The 19,638-nt window shown below is 34.3% G+C and overlaps 1 protein-coding gene across 1 annotated transcript in view; it reads left to right on the top strand.

Moving 5' to 3' along the window:
• The window catches only part of LOC137405234 (glutamate receptor ionotropic, NMDA 1-like), a 44,950-nt gene that overhangs the window by 13,550 nt on the left and 11,762 nt on the right, over window positions 1–19,638 (top strand). Inside the window, 10 exon segments of the mRNA XM_068091464.1 lie at window positions 9,017–9,051; window positions 9,691–9,943; window positions 11,091–11,191; window positions 11,443–11,555; window positions 11,957–12,176; window positions 12,886–13,051; window positions 13,499–13,715; window positions 16,491–16,615; window positions 18,275–18,442; window positions 18,633–18,745. Coding sequence (XP_067947565.1) covers window positions 9,017–9,051; window positions 9,691–9,943; window positions 11,091–11,191; window positions 11,443–11,555; window positions 11,957–12,176; window positions 12,886–13,051; window positions 13,499–13,715; window positions 16,491–16,615; window positions 18,275–18,442; window positions 18,633–18,745 — 1,511 coding nt within the window.

Here is a 19,638-nt window from a genome sequence, read left to right on the forward strand (position 1 = left end):
GTAGCAGAACACTGGGCAAGGACAAAAGCATTAAAAGGCTATTTTCATTATCAATCTTGTAGATCTAGGAGGGATACACTTACCAGTAAAATTGCAGATAAAGGAATAAGTTGAATCGCCATCGGAACATCAGAATGAAACCAACATCTGTATTAAGAGACAGAATAAAAATATAGGTTATCGATACATGTCATTTTATGTCTTACTCAGCTGACCTCTAAGTGTGTATTTTATAATATGTCATCAGATACTTTAATGAGGAATTATTGGCAATCCATAGCAGGTAGACGGAGATGAACGTAAAGTCGCTCAACAAAAAGCCTTTGAATATTTTGTCGACGCAACATGACAAAGAGAATTTTAAATTGGAACCTTTGGGCTCAACATTTATTGTAGCATCACTGTGCGTCAAGGTTGCTAAATTAATATGCTATGTTTCTATAAAATCATCAAGCCAAGATAAGTTTTGTAGGTCAGTCCTTATCGGTCAATGCAACTATATTACATAATACGTTGTTTGAATATATGTTATATATATATTAGATATATATATTAATATATATAATGTAATATAATATATAATATATATTACATATATATTACATATATATTTAAAACATATATATTCCTTATCTTTTGAAGATTTATAACCGTTTCATTCTAGAATCAAACATTCAGAACCAATTCAATAAAATAGTTGGATTATTTCATCTTACTCATATTTTTGTCTCCCTTATCGCATACACTTCTTTAATCAATGCTAAAACTTACATTTCGTTTATAATACATATAATATGTTATTAAATGTATCTATTTTTGAAAACCTGATTAATATGGCATTGGTGAGCATGTATTGAGACAGATCTAGATCATTCAAGTGAAAATATGTAAAATCCTGTGATTAGGTTCCAATGTTTATGTTGAACGCAATGTTATGTTAAAAGACACAAGGTTTATCTGAAGCCGCTCAATATTCACATGAGTGGTATGTTGCATACAACTCATGGGAATTTTCCTTGCTCATTATTTTGCACTACTGTACATATTTCAGATTATGCAAAATTTCCTTTACTATATCAAAAATACATTCTTTGAGTTCTTCAACATACACCTTGAGGAGTGCATAAAGTGTAGAAACTTACTTAGAAGGACTGAGCAATGTCTCCTTGGCCGCAAAATGGGATCCAAGATACGTTGCAGAAATGAATAATGCGATACCTATAAAGACACGGTGCATTTTAAAAACAGACTTACATGATGATGTTAACAGACAACTAATTGTAGATAATCTTTAAATAGTTGAACCATTTGAACCATTTGAACCATTTGAACCATTTGAACCATTTGAACCTGATGACAGCTTTCATTTTCAACACGCAAATATGAGAAATAAAACAATTTCCTAGCTGTATTTTTCTTTTAAAGCATATTTGATGAATATTGGTTTCGAACTCAAACATGTATTATATATCATGTATGTGTGCGGTCTACTATTGTAATGACAGACATGGCTATTGCAAACAATAACTGTCATAATTTACATTCAGCGAATCGTAGTTGGTTTGGCTGTAGGTAACAACAGACTCGTTAAACAACCTGATGAAATTAGATATCATCATTTTTTGCTGTCCATTGCGTTAGATTTTTCACAGACTGAAGTTTGTTGCTGATTCATGATCAGCAGTTTAATAAAGCTTTTGTTTTTTAATAATAGATTTAATTAATTTAATAATTAATTTAATTAAAGCTTTGTTTTTTAATGCCTAAACAAAGTGCATAGAATGCTAAATTCCAAAGAAGGAATGTGATACTTTGTTAAAGCACGGATTCATTCGTTATTGCACTTTCGTTCATGCCAGGAACTACCCTTTGCATATTGACGTGGTGTTTTGCTGTCTGTTCAATCAATAGTCGAGAAACGTTTTATATCTCTCTTTTTAAAAGATACTTTTTCAAAGTAATTTTGAATATTATTAAAAGAGTAAAGAACTGAGGAAATAGTGTTAGGATGTCGGGTTACATATTACATTCTATTCATTAATAGCCATTTGTGTGCTGTATCGACGATACCGTGCGGTGTAATGTATCATATCAAGGTTTCATTCTGTCACACTTTTGCAATAATGTAAGCAAGAACATTGTAAGCGTCTTACCCCAGACTATCATAGCGTAAAATGATCCAGTCCTTTTTTTGGAACGTCTAACTGAAACTGCGACCGATAAAGTTTCTACCATTAAACTTGTAATAGATGACACCATAAACATCACTAGAATGATAGCGGTGAACAGTCCTCTTTGCTAAACCAGAAAATAAAGCACAAATTTTGCAATGAGAAGAACGATAATGCTGGCGGAATGGTATGATTAATATTAATACTATTAAAGAATATGAATCACAATAAAGACCAGCAAGCAAGAGTGCAGGAGAAGTTTTAAATTAGAAGAAAAATCTGTTACTGAGCAGACTCTAAACAATTGGGAAGCAATTCACACATCAACAAAATTATCCAACTAATTAAGTAACAATTAATTAATTAATTAATTAACCAACAAAGTAACAATGAGAAACTAATTATTAATGAAACCAAATTTTGTCTGAAAGTTTTAAAGAATGTCGGGCCGTAATAGAATGTGAATAATTGTGATGAAGTCTAGTTACCTTTTGTAGAAAGCTGGAAAGCTATTCGTATGAATATTTGCATAAAAAGGGTATTTTAGACACTTTTGTGAATAACATCTAACAGAGCTGCATTGATCCCAGAACGTTTGAGACAAGACAAGTTTTATAAAATAGATGTGTAACGTGTCAACAGTTTGGAAGGAAATTGCTTAATTTTAATAAACAGAAGGAAGGTAGCTGTTGGTATAGAAGCGGCTCGAAAATAAATGCAAGAGAGATCGTGCCTGAAAAAAATCTATTTTGGCCAGTAGAGTTAGCCAACTGCAAGAAATCTAATACCTTATTCACGAATACTGAAAATATTTTTATAATTTTATTTACTTAAAAGAGCATATGAATCGTAGACAATTTTGCCATAATATTAGGAAGCACAATCTTTAAGACTGAAAGAGACTTTTCTCAAAGACTCATACTTTTCCATAGTGATTGTCATTGCCTATTACTCACAGACATTCTATAAAAACGCAGTAAGATTATGTTGTGCAGTAAATCATTGTTAAATGAATCACATGCTGTAAATGGCTGACATGGTATAAAAGAGCAGCATTGCTCTTGAGATACTGTTCAAGGCCACCACTTATTTGCTGTTGAAAATGAAGCTTGAAGTAAAGTGTAGAACTCTTACCCTTAATAGCACTATATAAAGCTACTAGCTGAATGCCCGGTGTTGCACGGATAGTAAAAAAGGTGAGATTCTTTTAGAATGCGCACGAAAATATATGCATTTAACAACAGCCAACTTTAACTAAATAGTGATGATAACAATTACTTTATGAATAAAATATCGTTTCAGATGAATTGCGACAAACTGTCATTAATGACTTGTTTCCTCGCTATGGCGTCAATTATTGATAGCCAATTTTATCAGGATGTTTGAGCAGTCTGTATAAATCAAATTTTTTTAGATAATAATATTTTAAGCAAATAGAAATACGAATCGTCTTCAAAGAGATCACAAATCCTTTTGTGGAAGTTTGCACTAGTTTCATGTTATGCCCGCTATATAGAGATAGCTCATAACTACCAGAGTACCTGTCATACAATATGCATTAAATTAGTTGAGACCATAGAACTCACAAAGGTTTTCTTTGTTTAGGGTTGTTAATCGATGTGCTTTACAGTCATACCTCGACAAATGATTACCCCGACATATAAGAAATTTTGAGTTACAAGCAAAATTTCAAGCAAATCTTTGCTCTAAGAACCGAGACAAATTTGAAATACAATCATTCAAGAGGACCTTCAATTCAGCTGCTAGGTTACCAAGTATATGAGAGACCGCTTTCGAGAACAGCATCGCTCAGTCTTTCTTGTCATATCAGTTTGGAAAGGTTTTACAGGCTGACTAAAAGTGAAAGTGAAGCAAAATGCGCCAAGTCGGAAGAAAATCTTAAAAAACGAAGACAAAATTAGAATTAAGTTTAGTTTAAAACTTATTTTTTTAAGTGTGTGCTAAGTAAACTAATTTTATTTAAGTTAAATTTGAAGTTTATGTTGTGTTATGTTACATAACATACCAAAAGTGTAGTCGTACCGAACCTGTGTCCGAGTCTCTCCTGTACTACGGTTAGATGCTACGAGTGTCTTCAGTGTGAGAACTCTATACAGTACTGCACATAATAATGTTACATTTTATTACAGATCATAACTACTAAATAGGTATGGTATATGTTACTTTGTGAGCGTAAATAGTAATTTGGAACAATTAAAAATACATTTTTCCATCGTAATGTTTTGTTTTTAGGTGGGTTTTTCACAAGATGGGAATAGATTAATTTATATTTGGTTATTTTATATAGGAAATACTGCTTTGAGTTATATGAAAATTGATATACGAGCTCAGTCCTAGAACACATTAAGCTTGCATGTTAAGGTATGACTGTATTTGATTCATCTGTCCGAAATTCCACTAATCATAGTATAATATTTTTAATAAAACAGTTTTTAAAAATCGTTGATAGGTCACGCTTAAAACTTTGAAAGGCTCCAAGATGAAATCGATGCAAACAATATTTTGTCTTCTAATGATGTTCTCCTTTGGGTTGTACATAATTTTATAAAGTTTTAAATTACCATTATAATAAATAATGTCCAGAAGTCTCAATAACTTACAAAAATGATTTACACACGTAGTATTGAGTGCAATTTGGTAAAACTCTTTTTTATAAAAGTTTAAATGGTTTTAAAATGTTTGAATAGTAGTGGTGATATGAAAATGGGATGTAATATTACTGTGGAAAAAGTATTAGAAAATGAATAAAGCGGTTTTAATTAATAGCTTTTCGACAGTTTTCTACATCAAATACTTTGCTTATTTTTATTCTACAAATATGCAGATGCATGTCCATGATTGTTCAAGCTGTTGGCATCACAATGGTTGATGAGAATTTAGCTTTCTTTTCAGATAGCAAGATAATGGTAGTTATATAAAACGCTATGGGCACCCTAAACTAACCCTTCAACATGGTAGGAACTTAGTTAATTAATAGACTAGTTTATAAATAAGATAATGTGCATTCTGACATACCTTTTGTTCTTCGGTTACTGGTGACATTGAGAGGAGGGAGATGAGCAAACACAAAAATGATGTGACGGTATGAATATATATGACGGACATTTTTCTTCCTTCCTCCATCTCTTTCGCTTCCATCACTTCAATGCTAATATCAATATACTCATCAATTAGTCAATGTTTCTAACTAAATTAAACAAACTAAAGAGTCTGTTTTATAAATAGCCAAAAACAGGTTAAAAACTACAAGTTGAAAAAGTGCCACAATTTCTTTCATGCATCTGTGCTCGTCGGCTCTAGAAAGAAGCTCTGTTTAGTGTGGGATGAATGTAGACGCAGGAAGCAATCTGTAGGACTTTTTCAAATTTAGTTTGCCTCCTTGTCTCATTATTTTAAAGAATTTCTGTGCCTCAGACAATGTTTAGTAGTACAGTTTTTATGGCAATTTTATCTATATTCTGTGTACTTGCCTACTTTTTTGATTTTGGGACTCTAGCTGATAGAGTTTTGTGAAAAGCAATTGATGATCAACTCTCTAAAATGTGCTCATCAAAACAGCCTTATTTAATCTTTAACGGCCAATTTTGCATTTACCAGATTAGATAAATAATATTTGTTATCTAGCTATACTTCTATGTTTAAATGTACCGTATTTCTTTTAGTTGACATTTACTCGAATTCAAAAAAAAATTAATGATCGGGTTTTCATCCCGCTTTATCTATATATATATAAATCTCAGTATGCGGCCGTCTGTCTGTCTGTCTGTCTGTCCAGCTGCCGTCTGTGATTCGGTCTGTCCAGCTGCAGGTATTAAAATTTTGAAATGAAGAATCTGTATCACAGAAGATTTGATCTCAGAACTTCCCGTTTTCCAGCAGACTAGTCAACCACTTGAGCTACATGAGGTGCATAGATTCATTGAGCTATATAAGTCGCTATCTAGGTTAAAATACGCATAGCGACTGCTTTACGCCGCAACTCTTTTTCATAGTTTGAGATGTAACAAAGCACTTATTTATCTAATCCCATTAGGAATACCACATTGTCAGCATTGAAATGGTACAACTTAGTACCGTTAAAAATGACTAAGAGAATGTACGTATATGTTAATCATGATGAAACTGCCATGTTTGCATTTGATAGATTGAAAAGGTATTTGTTAGCCAATATTTTCAGTAACTCTAAGAAGTTTAAATGATGTCATATCAAAGCGAACATTTTTGTATAACATTTCCTCCAATACCCTCAGAACTTAGTTGACTCTGTGTATTGCGCCAAATGTTTACATCTTCAGAAAGAATCTACTCAAGATAAGTTAACGTACTTACTATGCATATAGTAAGATTAACAACGCAATAAACAAAAAGACAGTGCAGAGAGATAACACAACTATGCTCATCTCATCAAATGGCGTCATCTCACTCCATGGAACCTGTGAAAAAAGATATGAACGTGTTACATGAATATTACGTCTAATAACAATGAGTCATAAGCTTTCTAGCATAACCTGATACTTGCTGCATGCAATCTTATGTTTTTAGCTTTTTGCACGTTTCTAATAGTGTGTGTAATAGTAGTAGGCACTATGTTTAGAAGAATGTGTCATGTTACTCACCACATAGTGATCTTGGTAAAACTTTGGAAGCGAAAGATGTGTAGGTGGTGATATATCCTCCATTTTGGTTCAGCTATCTTCACTGGCATATGACAACATAAGCAGGTACTCGCGTGCTGCTTCACTAGTTATTAAGCTATGTAAGAATCGGAATAAAATGCGAGCGAACAGTAGAAAATACTGTATAAGTGATTTTTAGCAGCTTGTAAGTTACAAACAATACAGATTAATATTTTGTTAGCTTTTCTGCTGACAGCGTGAATAGCTTATACGAGCGCATACAGGTAAACAACTAACTGACTTGAGATATGGCCAATATTAAATATTATCTGGGACGAAGGTCGAGTATTGATTGCTGACTGGTCAGCAAACTTTCATGGTTATACTTAGATCAACTTTTATTTGTATGCAAAAACATTTCATAGTATTTTCAGCTCTATGGATCGAAGGTCAATGACGTTGTTATTAGAAAGCTGTATGCTTAGGGATATGCTATAGCAGAATGGTCTGTTAGCTGATGCATCATATGACAATTGAATACCTAAGATGGCCTTGGCCTTAACCGTGGTCATAGTAGTCATTTGGTCAATAACCTAAGCTAAATATAAAGTAATCTAATCAACTCACCTGTTGACAGCTGATACAATCGTATCTATGAATGCTGCCCTCATAGCTGTCAGCTGTTATTATTAGTGTGCTTCAGTTTAACTTTTATACTTTGCTGCTTTGGCATGAAGTTTCTTTCAAACTTTAATCAGCAAATTAGCTCTGATAGTTTAAACAAAGTTGAAATTTGTTTTAGTATGATTTCAGTCTTCTGCCCACTGACGTTACGTTGTGATGTTAGAATTCCAAACACCAACCACTCATAATTGTATGAAAATTGCAATTGTTTTTACATGAATGGAGGTACATGAGGTCATAACAGAATCAAGTAGGCTTTGTCAACAGCAAATAAACTTACACGTATGTCTATCATATTATGATCCTGAACCAAATCTTTATAGATGGTTCTAAGTTGTAGGCAATGGTGGCTAGAAGCTTGCCCTATGACAGATGCATTCAGTGAATGCTAAAATGTTTTATCCTGCGCCAAGGCTGCCTGACCTTGTCATTTGGCTCATGGATTTATGCGTCACCAAAATTTACTTTCATTTTATCATTAACCAGTTATTTTCATGAATGTAGAGAATTGAGTTAATCAGCGAGTAGTTAAAAAAGCATTAATTGTTAAGTGACTACCACAAGTTAAGCTAGCGAGATACATTATAACAGATCTTTCATTGTTTTTATTCAGGTCAGCAAAATATGTTTCAGTCAACGATATGTCTATGTAAAAAACTAAAATTGTCAACTCCGTGACACCTCATCATTAAGCTTGCTCAAAACGTCTGACCAGATATGTCAGTTTATGAACAAACTAGCTAAAATACCTGTTGAGGCCTGAGTAAGTTTTGTCGTAAACTTATGCACTCCATCTCCATTTTTTCTTGGTGCTTATCTACTAATGTATCTCATATGATGTATGTATCTATGCCAGATTTATTCTGATTAATTCAGATTAATCGCAGTAAAATACACATGTATCTAGAAGACCTTAAAAGATTTTAAAAACTTTATTATAAAACCTTTATCAATTCGTCAATTATAGTCTTCTGCTACCTTTTCAAGTAACTCTGTAAAAGTATTTGATGAAGTCTACGCAATGTAAAGATCGTGCACGCGCGCACACACATACTCGCCTATAGGCGCCACATTGTTTATGTATTGATTTTAGAAGAATAAATGTTTATTAGCTGATATCTCCGCTCGTGTGTTCACCCAGTTAGACCATTGATGTGCTAGCTTAGCAGATCACTGTACCGGTTTTATTCTAAAATTTTATTCTAAAATGATCCGTAAAAGTAGGGACACAGGCTCTGAAAAGATTTTTTTATAAAAGCTTGATATGTGCTGGTTGGCATGATAGCACACAGAACTAGTAATTAAATAGCTATTCCTTGGGTAGACAGTGTGTGAATGCTTTTGGATTCTGGTCATGTATATAGTATATTAGTATGGAATATGCATATGGCATTCAAATTGGAGTCACATACTCCAACAACTTGGGATGACTGGCCATACAAGTATCGAGACACGGAGGAGTCATTGGCAGCTAATATGCGTTTGCATCTAGAATGTATCATTGAGATTTTTGACAAATTTCAGGATGTGTTTAGATTTCTTACCCATGGAGGGCACAGGTATGACGATCGGATACCAATCATGTACCACTCAGAGGCGTAACAAAAATGTTGTTAGTATTTGCAATGAGTTAGGTACAGAAAGGTACTAAAAAACCACATCATGAAGGCCTTTGCCACGGCTGACGTTCCTTTCTGATGCACCATTTAAAAAACGTGACCTGAGATCTTCATTAATATTAGATGTTTGTAGTCTACGATAACCAACTGCCTGCTGTATAACAGTTGAAGATGTAGCAGTTGAATTTATCCACACGTCTTCCAATCAATAGTGTAGTTGTTTACACGAATAACACGGGTAAATTGAGATAGCAACCATTCATTTGTTGCTGACATACACTGGTCAGAATAAATACCTAATGTTGCAGCTATGGTATTTGACTTGGTATTCTATGTTATTCATGATCCCCCTATAGATAGTTGTACAGCAGTCAGGGTAAACAAAAATTCAGAACAAAAAAGTCAGGGTCACCATTTAATGCAGATGAGTTTCGACAGGCCTTCGCTTTTCTCTAAATCAAGTAGAGTAGAACAAACTACTGAATTAAAACAGAAATACTGAAATAGTCAGTGATTTGCCTCATAAATGTGTCAAATGCTGTCTTATCAATATGTGTACTGTATATCATAATTTCACAGCATAATCAGTAGCCATTTTCATCATGTACTTTCATTATTCCAACTTTTGTTATAGTACGCTCATCCGATGTTTCTGAGAACTCTCCCGCCTCACTCCTTTCAGTCACAACTCTGGTACAAAACACTCAAAAAACTTCGATATAACAAAATAATATTTATCTACTCCAATGATATAGAAGGGGAAACAACTCTTGATCGGTTCCGAAATAGCCTCCTGGAAAGCACGTCTCCATCTGGAGAAGAGATTCTCGAAGTGAGTGGGTTGGCTGTAAACAGGGAGTTGGCAATAGCTATTAGAGCTAGAACTATACTATAACTATACTATAGCTAAACTACAACTATACTATAATAGCTAAACTATAACTATACTATAGCTAAACTATAACTATACTATAGCTAAACTATAGCTGTTATAGCTATAGTTTCACAAACACTCAGTGACTAGTACATCATGGAGCTACATGAGTCCTTTGACAGCAGAGAGTCATTCGTCTGCTTGACTAAAGAATAGCTTCTGGCAGTGATTGGTCAAAAGGCATTTGGTCTATTAAGCAGTCGGTCAAAAACAGCCGACCAAAGAAGCAGTTGGCCTTGACCTTATCAACTACAATTCATTAGGCAAAAGTTGGTAATACAAAAATTAATGTTCATTTCTTTTTAAAGATGAGCCGACACAAAATTTCAGTAGATTGTATCTTAAATCATCCGTATTTTTCAATCATTTGCGATTGTTTTTGATATTTGAGGTGATCTGATCGCCATGATGTTTCAAAATTAAAATCGATAAAACTTTATCACGGTTAGAAAGCTCAGAAAAAAATGCGTTTGAAATGGCATCACTAGTTGCTAGCGTTGCTATAGTTGATGTCAGCTATTGTGTTCAAGTTGCAGCGTTACACGTCTCTATTCTGTCGGTTCTTTGCAACTATAGACATCATAAAATAGTACTTTCGCTTCATCTGAGCATTTTAACTGCAATCAAATTTTATCGATTTTAATTTTGAAAAACCCTGGTAGTCACTTTACCTCTATCATCAAAATAAATCACAAATGGTAAAACTTACGAATTCATTTTGACAAAATCTATTAAAGATTTTTGCCAGTTCATATTAAAACAATAACTATAACGACGCATAACTACATGCAATTAAGGTATTTACAAGATAATATGAAAAATGAGAAATGTATAAAACGTGACAAGAAATAACAATTTTTTCTAGTCTAATCGATAGCAACAACTGCTAGCTCAGTATTGTTGCAGATATAGTCGGTGCGATATACAGTTTTCTTTATACATAAGCGATTTTTGGTTCAAGCACTTCAAAACTTACTAACTGGTTCAAACACAGCATACTATTCACAATAAACCCTAGACAAATTTCTACTTGCTTGTCTTACAGATATCAAAGCTGGTTATGCTACAACCTTATGAAAGCAACCTCACATCGCACCTGCTTCCTATCATTGATGAGGATTCAAGAGTAATCCTCCTAGCTGTTGGGTATGATATTACCTCAACCATAGCAGACTACAGTCGATTTCAGTTCACTCCAGATAACTTGTTACAATCATTTCAAAGTAGAATTCTAGCTGTTTATATGTATATATTACCATATCTTATTAACATTTACATTCATTTCATCATTGCATATCTGTTTCACCAAGTACATTTTGAGCATGCGGAGTTGTCAGTACATGGAATGTGTTTTCTCATCGTGTGTCTGTTTGATCATTAGTATGTTGATTATGTAGACCCGATATGGTGGACAATGTCTACAGCACTGCCTCCAAGCTCGGACTCTTCAACAAAAGCTGGGTATGGATAATTTGTAGCCCTACTGGCAACAGGAGTAACATTCCACAGGGTGAGCCACCATATGCCCCGCTCTTATCTATTTACATAAGTTCTGTGCTTCATTTGCTTCCTTCTCTGAAAAATTTATAGAAATTTGATTGTATAACTACAATCACATTTATATCACATCACAACTATCACATCACAATCACACAATCACATCACAACTAAACTTTTAGTTGATTTTGTTGGAGTTATCTTCTTTTTGTTTACTTCTGCTTTGGCTAGTTTCTTGTTTTTATGTCGTTTATTTCATACATACTTACAGCTCTTGAGCTGTAAAAATAGTAGCTGGTCGGCTCCAGCACAAGTTGTACACTGTAGTCCGGCTGTGGTATGAGATTGCAAACTTATAGATATAATAAAGATGAATAAAGTATAAGATTTCTTACCATATCTTTGCGCTTACAGGAGCGCTATGGTGGGAACCTGCTCCGGAAATCATGCAAGTCGAGTTGAATATGAGAGACGCTTTCGCAATCATTACAAACGGAATATCGACATATCTTAGGAATCACTCAGATCTCGGTACAATTCCAGACTCTTGCAGCAGGGATGTGCTATCAGATCCAGACACCTTGAGCTCATGGCAGGCTGGCGGCTGGTGGAAACCTGGAGCGGACTTGTATGAGTAAGTGTGTGATATTGTACAGAAGTGTATAAATAATTATACACGATTGTACAGAAGAGTATGAATAAATATACGAGATTCTACAGAATTATATAAATATATGAGATTGTATAGAATTATATAAGTAAATATAGGGCATTGTACAGAATTGTATTAGCAATGATATACAGCCCCCCATGGGGGCTGTATATCATTGGTATCAGTAAGTATATAAAAATTCACAGAATTGTATAAATAAGTATATGAGCATGTACAGAATTGTATAAATAATTATATGAGCATGTACAGAATTGTATAAGTAAATATATGAGATTGTACAGAATTGTATAAGTGAATATATGAGATTGTACAGAATTGTATAAGTAAATATATGAGATCGTACAGAGTTGTATAAGTACGTAAATATATGAGATTGTACAGAATTAGATGAATAAACAAGTGAAACATCATTTAAATTTGTAGAGATTTGTGTTAGCCAATCATGAGATAGTACAATAAGCATAAGCATGACCTCATACAACTCTCCTTAAACTTTGTTTGTCTGATCAGGCGTCTATACAGAGTCACAAGTTAGCTTTGAACTCATAGTTAAGTTATTATTATTTTTTATTCCTCTTTTACTTTTTCACTTTGTTCCATCTCAGCGCCATTTCATCTATAAGTCTGTATAATCTTCTCTTGATCATCAAATTACCAAACCGCGATACAGGATATACAGATCAGGGGACAAGCTTGAAGGTTACACCGGAGTCTTGTCATTTGATGACAGCGGAGACAGACTTTATGTGCAATATAATCTAATGAATGCCCTAGCCAACAATACTGAGCGAGTTGTTGGCAACTCCACAACGGAGCATAACACCTCCTCACTCCTGGTAGGCGGTACCTCCTTTTTCTAACATTAAATCTTTTCATTCGGTTAAGTCTTTGTTTGCGTGTATCAAAACTGCAAAGCAATTATTAATATATTCAAAATAACAAAATTATAGCAAATCTCTGTAGAAAACAAAATAACAAATCCCTTTTTTTCTAAGTACTCTGTCTTGTGAGAACATGCATGATCATGGTTCAGGGGAAGGATTGATATAGATGTACTGCATATGAAGGAAAGGGTTGATATAAATGTACTGTATATGATGGGAAGGGTTGATATAGATGTACTGTATATGATGGGAAGGGTTGATATAGATGTACTGTATATGATGGTAAGGGTTGATATAGATGTACTGTATATGATGGGAAGGGTTGATATAGATGTACTGTATATGAAGTGTGGTCGAAAACATCTCGGTTTGATGACAATCCTTGGAGCATTTTGGTAGGCAGAGAATATTCTGATAGATGTGGATGCCATTGAGTGGCCAGGCTATTCGGCGCTGAAACCTGAAGGAGTCAATGTATCCAAGCACCTGCGGGTAGTGACAATACAAGAGACACCTTTCATTTATGCCGACCCTTTAGACACAAGCGGCCCTTGCAATGACACTCAGTTGACAGCTGAAATAGCGAGGATGAAGTGTCCAAAATATCTTGATAATGGTAAGCCTTCATCAGCGCCCGCTTGATGTTCCACACGCTTCTGTATACTCACACTGTTCCACACGCTTCCTTGTACTCACACTGTTCCACTCACTTTCTTGTACTCACACTGTTCCACTCACTTTCTTGTACTCACACTGTTCCACACACTTCCTTGTACTCACACTGTTCCACTCACTTCCTTGTACTCACACTGTTCCACACACTTCCTTGTACTCACACTGTTCTACTCACTTCTTTGTACTCACACTGTTCCACTCACTTCCTTGTACTCACACTGTTCCACTCACTTCCTTGTACTCACACTGTTCCACACATTTCCTTGTACTCACACTGTTCCACTCACTTCCTCGTACTTACACTGTTCTTGTGTAAGTTTCTAAAGATACTTTTAAACACGGTCCATCAGTAACAATTGCATTTTGTGTATTAAAACAGCTGCTGACTTCACTAGCAGGAAAAAGGGGAAAAGACATTAATATATATACACATATACAAATACATCTGTATATCTATATGTATAAATGTGAAAGTATGTCTGTCCTTCCAGCTATAGCTATTATTAGAATAGGGTAGCTGGACAACAACGCTGTGACACAACGTCATGCCTACAGCATTATTAACTAGCGTACTGGAATTTTCCATTGGCAATGTGCCAGGCTAATAGCAAGCAACTCTCACTACTTCTCATTGTTTATAAAACAAAACACTTTTCTCATGATATGTAGTTGAAAGTTAAAATGGCAAATGTTGTTATATGTTAAATACAAATCAATTTTTTGTCCAAAAAGGCTTTTCTATTACTCGGACAACACTGGGTAGCACAGCTAGTATACATAGAAATCTCAAAGTTTGTCTGTTGTTGTTCAGTGTCTGTCCAGCTAAAATCTAGAAATGAACCATCTGCTTCATATTGGTTTAGAACTCATGAAGATTGCAACCACAAGTTTGTAACTACGCACACCTAACCACAAGGCTAAGCCGTTCTTATCATTCCCATTGCTCTTACCATATACTCTGTATCCTTTTCACGATTGCACACACTAAATGTGCACTTTTTATTTTTAATTAATATTACCTTTTGGTTTTGTTATTTTTGTGAAATTGTTTAGCAACTAATTTTTTGCCACCATTACCTATTTTATTAATTTGTAATTTTTAGATGGGATGTTTCAATTTCAAATGTGCCGTTACACTCCTATTTCCGGTTTTTCCTAAGGTTTGATTGCTAAGTCTGTAAAGGCTAAATACTTTTCACGTAGACAATTGTATTATCTTGAGTAGGAATAGCTTCTACATTATCTCTCCGTTTGGTCAGACAAAATACCAGACAAAGACAGTCCAATATCTCACTTTTACGCTTGTACTAGTATCGTCGTATTCAAAGTTTTGATGGATAGTTTTTGCTGCAACAGTAACCTTTATATACACACACTTCTATGTACTCATTGTTATTATTAATTCAATATATTCATGATTTTTATTTTGTTTACTCAGTTTGTATTAATTCATTTCAGATTCAGGTTGCATTACCAAATAATCTTTCCTAATAATTGTAGCAAAACAGACTTAATTTAGCCATTACTTGCTAATTATTTTACATTTAAACACTTTTACAGTTGTTTTATTTTTTTCCTAATTTATTTCAATTGTACAATGCACTTTTTCATGATATGAAGTTAGGAAGTTACAGTTGTTTGACAAAGTTTTAAAACATTTACAGTTGTTTTATTTTTTCCTAATTTATTTAATTTATTTAAACTGCACAAACCACTTGTCTCATTATATGAAGTTTAAAAGTTGGAATGCTAAATGTTGTATATGTTAAATAAAAATTGAATTTTCATTGCAAAGAGTTTTATTACCCGTGCCAACGCTGGGCATTCAGTACTATTTTAATAAAAGCTACCAACAAGGAATGAGCAATGCAACAGCCACAGAAGATTTCGCTGCATTAGAAGTTGTTTGTAAATTTTTATAAGCCTTAAAGAGCCTCGTGCTGTTAACAAAAAAAGACAATTGCTGAACCTTGCACAGCTATGTCTGTGTTACAGTAATATAGGCTATATATATATATATTTGAAAAATTATTACGAAAAAAGTAAACTTTTAGTATTTGCGTTACAAATTTGTTTCGTGCGAAGCACTCCTCAGACGCAAATGTACTAAAAAAAAAAAAAAAAAAAATGCATGTTTTTTTTAAGTTTTTTTTTTAGTACAATTGCGTCTGAGGAGTGCTTCGCACGAAACAAATTTGTAACGCAAATACTAAAAGTTTACTTTTTTCGCAATAATTTTTCAAATATTTCATACTCCACTAATAATCTTTTAGGTTTTTAGTGTAGAGTTCTCTTTTTATATGCTTTTGCACTTGCTTTTAGTTAATATATATATATATATATATATATATATACTTTTTATTACCTGGACAATACCGGGCATTCATCTAGTATATATACACATATATATAGTTACGAGAAGCTCGTTGCTAAATAGAAAAATATTTAGTTTCTCTGAGTCTTTTTTATAGGTAATACTATGAGTGCTTTAATAGTAACAAAAAACTGAAATTTTGAGTCTAATTATTCATAGCAATTGTGTTATATTATGAGCGTTACGATGGAGCTCAGGCTACTCAGCAAACAGCTTTAGCAGCTCCTCCAAAGCATCTTTTTCCAACACCATTCGCTAGAAATAAACCTCAGCTGTGTTGGAAATACGCGTCCAACAGAAGTGTAACAAGTGGTTATCAGGTTTGATATTGGACTGTTGTAGGAACGGTACTCGAGTTCTGCTGCAGAGGCTACCTAATAGACATGCTTGATATGTTGAGGATCGACATGTCTGTCACATTTGAGGTGCACCTCGTAGCTGACGACTTATATGGAGCCCAGCGCGTGGTTTGTTAATGCTATTTCCCATTCTAGCACTTTCCCCATAAATACAGAGCGTATACAGAGCTCGGCCCTGTTATTGTCACATTCTATAAATATTATGACTGATCATCTTAAGAGAAATAATAATACGGTGAGGATGACCGCAGGAATTTAATTGTTTTGCTCAACTAGAAGTAACATTCAACCTTAACCTTTCATCATCTATCTTGTTTGAATTGTGGATTCCCTTAACTATAACCATGTATACTGTAAACAGCTGTATACTCTGCTCTTGTAAAGCTAATATCCTCTACTCCTAGCACGGTTACTCTATCTAGAGCTTCACGATTTCCAAATATCACAAGACGATTCGATGCTGCAAATAGACAATTCGCAATATATATCGCAACATTATTATTATGTAAAAGAATTTGTAAATTTTAACTTAAAGTTGACTTGCAACAAAATTTACATTACAGTTATTTGGTATTAAAAGGTTCACCATGTCTTACTTGTGTTATAGGTTCAAAATATGTAGAAATGTGATTACAGGCTCTTAAAGCTAAAAAATGAAGTTAAAAGAAACGGCGTAGGTTAAAATCCCTATATTTTGATGACGTACTCAACTTGACACAATTATTGTTCTGACACGTGGTGTTATCCCGTGAAATGAAAGGTCAATAAAATGCTCAATATAACACTTCTCGTAGCACTAGTTTATGACAAACACTTCGGGTTCTACCAGAAAACCCATACCAAATATAGATGCTCGCTTTTTTACAGTTTCGTTTCAGCTTGGTCTAATCATCCAGTCATAATCCACTCATGTGGCTCAGATCTCCTGCCAAACAACGCGAAAATTTCTGCAGCACTTTTTGACCATCACAGGTGACCAACAGGCTCCTCATGTTTATCAAATGATGATATGCACTCCTTCGAGCTAAGGTCAAAAAGTTAAACTAATGTTTAGGCTAGGCTTTGAGATATCAGCGCTCAAAGTGACAGCATTACAATGATAATTAATTAGACGCGCAAGGACAATAAACATGGTTTTATTAAATGCGTGAAGTTTATTTGTGAAAATATTTTGACGGATGAGGTTGCATGAAAGCGCACACAGAAGCACATCATGCTCAACTACATCAAGTTTGAGCCGTTTTGAGAGGGATTCCAACCAATGGCTTTTTCGTGATAGCCGAGATTAACTTTTAAGAGCTTGTAATGACATTTCCATATATTTTTTACCCACAACACAGCAAAGTAAGACATGGTGAACCTTTTGATAACAAATAACTAACTGTAATGTGAATTTTGTTGCAAGTCAATCTTTAAGAGATATACACTATGATATCGTTTTTACGATATAATAGTATATCTTTTTAAATTGTGGCGATTTTTAAATCGTTTACCTTTAGTATCGCCACCAGACAATTAAATCGACATACCGTGAAGCTCTATCTAACATTGCGCTTACCAACATTGATTTATGATCTAACACCTAATGATTTATGCTATTTTATTTGGCTTACCCAGTTTTGTTTTGTAACTCATCACCTCCTGGCTGATCTCCGTGTAAATGAGTTTTATAATTTGGTGCAGCTCAGCATGAGCTAGCATACTAGTTAAAGAAATTCAGCATATTTTTTGTCGTATAGGTTGCTAATCAACTTTCGTTATGAATAGGATTCAAATTCGAGTGGGAAAGCTGAGTGGAGTGGTCTGATGGGGGAGCTGCTTGATGGTAAGGCAGACATGATAGTTGCGCCTTTTGTCATCAGCCCTGAGAGAGCTAAATATGTCGACTTTACCAAACCTTTCAAGTTCCTTGGCATCACCATACTTGTTAGGAAGGTTTGTTGGACTAAGGTTAATGGTGAATTTAATTTTACAGTGCTACCATTTTATATTTTAACTGTTATACAAGTACAAGGGATCCATATGTATATAAGCTGTTATGCATGTACAAAGTATCCATATGTATATAAAAGCTGTTATATATGTACAAGGTATCATATTTTCTATGTTTATTGATTTTTTACAGAACTCCCAAAAGTCAAACTTAGATTCATTTCTTCATCCATTCCAGAGTACTCTGTGGCTCCTTGTTGTTGTCTCCGTCCATGTCATAGCCTTAGTTCTCTACCTCCTCGATAGGTATGTAACTGGTAAGCAGAAAGCTATGGTATCCATGCTACCTGTGTCATCATTAACTGTAAAACCTTGTTGCAATAGTAACTGTTGCATTAAGAACACGGTTTCAATTTGTTAGTCGTTAACAGGTGTGTCGATGTAACAGCAAAGTTGCAGACTTAGATTTAAATAATGTTATGTTCTGTGGATTTACTAAAAAGGAGAAAGAACCATATATATATTGTAATTAGTATAATGTATAACGGAAAGGAGATAACCATACATATACTGTTATTAGTATGATATATAACAGAAAGGAGAGAGAACCATACATGTCGTGTAACTAGTATTACCCGTTGTTGTTTATACACTAAGCCACAGTACTCAACAAACCTCCTACTTGTCTAATGGGCAATGGCCATATGCGAGTCTGAAGTGTTCACCTTGTTGCGCAGCCGTAATGCGCCATCTTAGGTTAGTGATAGTTTTTCAGATGCTTTCTTACCAATAAGGATTTATTTTCTCCTGTTTCTCTTCTTTATTTTCTCATATCTATCTTTGAAGCTGTCATGTTACAAAGCTGTCACATTACAAAGCTGTCACGTTACAAAGTTGTCACGTTACAAAGCTGTTACGTTACAAAGCAGTCATGTTACAAAGCAGTCACGTTACAAAGATGTCATGTTACAAAGCTGTCATGTTACAAAGCTGTCACGTCACAAAGCTGTCACATTACAAAGCTGTCACGTTACAAAGCAGTCACGTTACAAAGCAGTCACATTACAAAGATGCCACGTTACAAAGCTGTCACGTTACAAAGCTGTCACATTACAAAGCTGTCACGTTACAAAGCTGTCACGTTACAAAGCTGTCACGTTACAAAGCTGTCACGTTACAAAGCTGTCATGTTACAAAGC

Source organism: Watersipora subatra, chromosome 9 (assembly GCF_963576615.1).
Source record: "Watersipora subatra chromosome 9, tzWatSuba1.1, whole genome shotgun sequence".
Lineage (NCBI taxonomy): Eukaryota > Metazoa > Bryozoa > Gymnolaemata > Cheilostomatida > Watersiporidae > Watersipora > Watersipora subatra.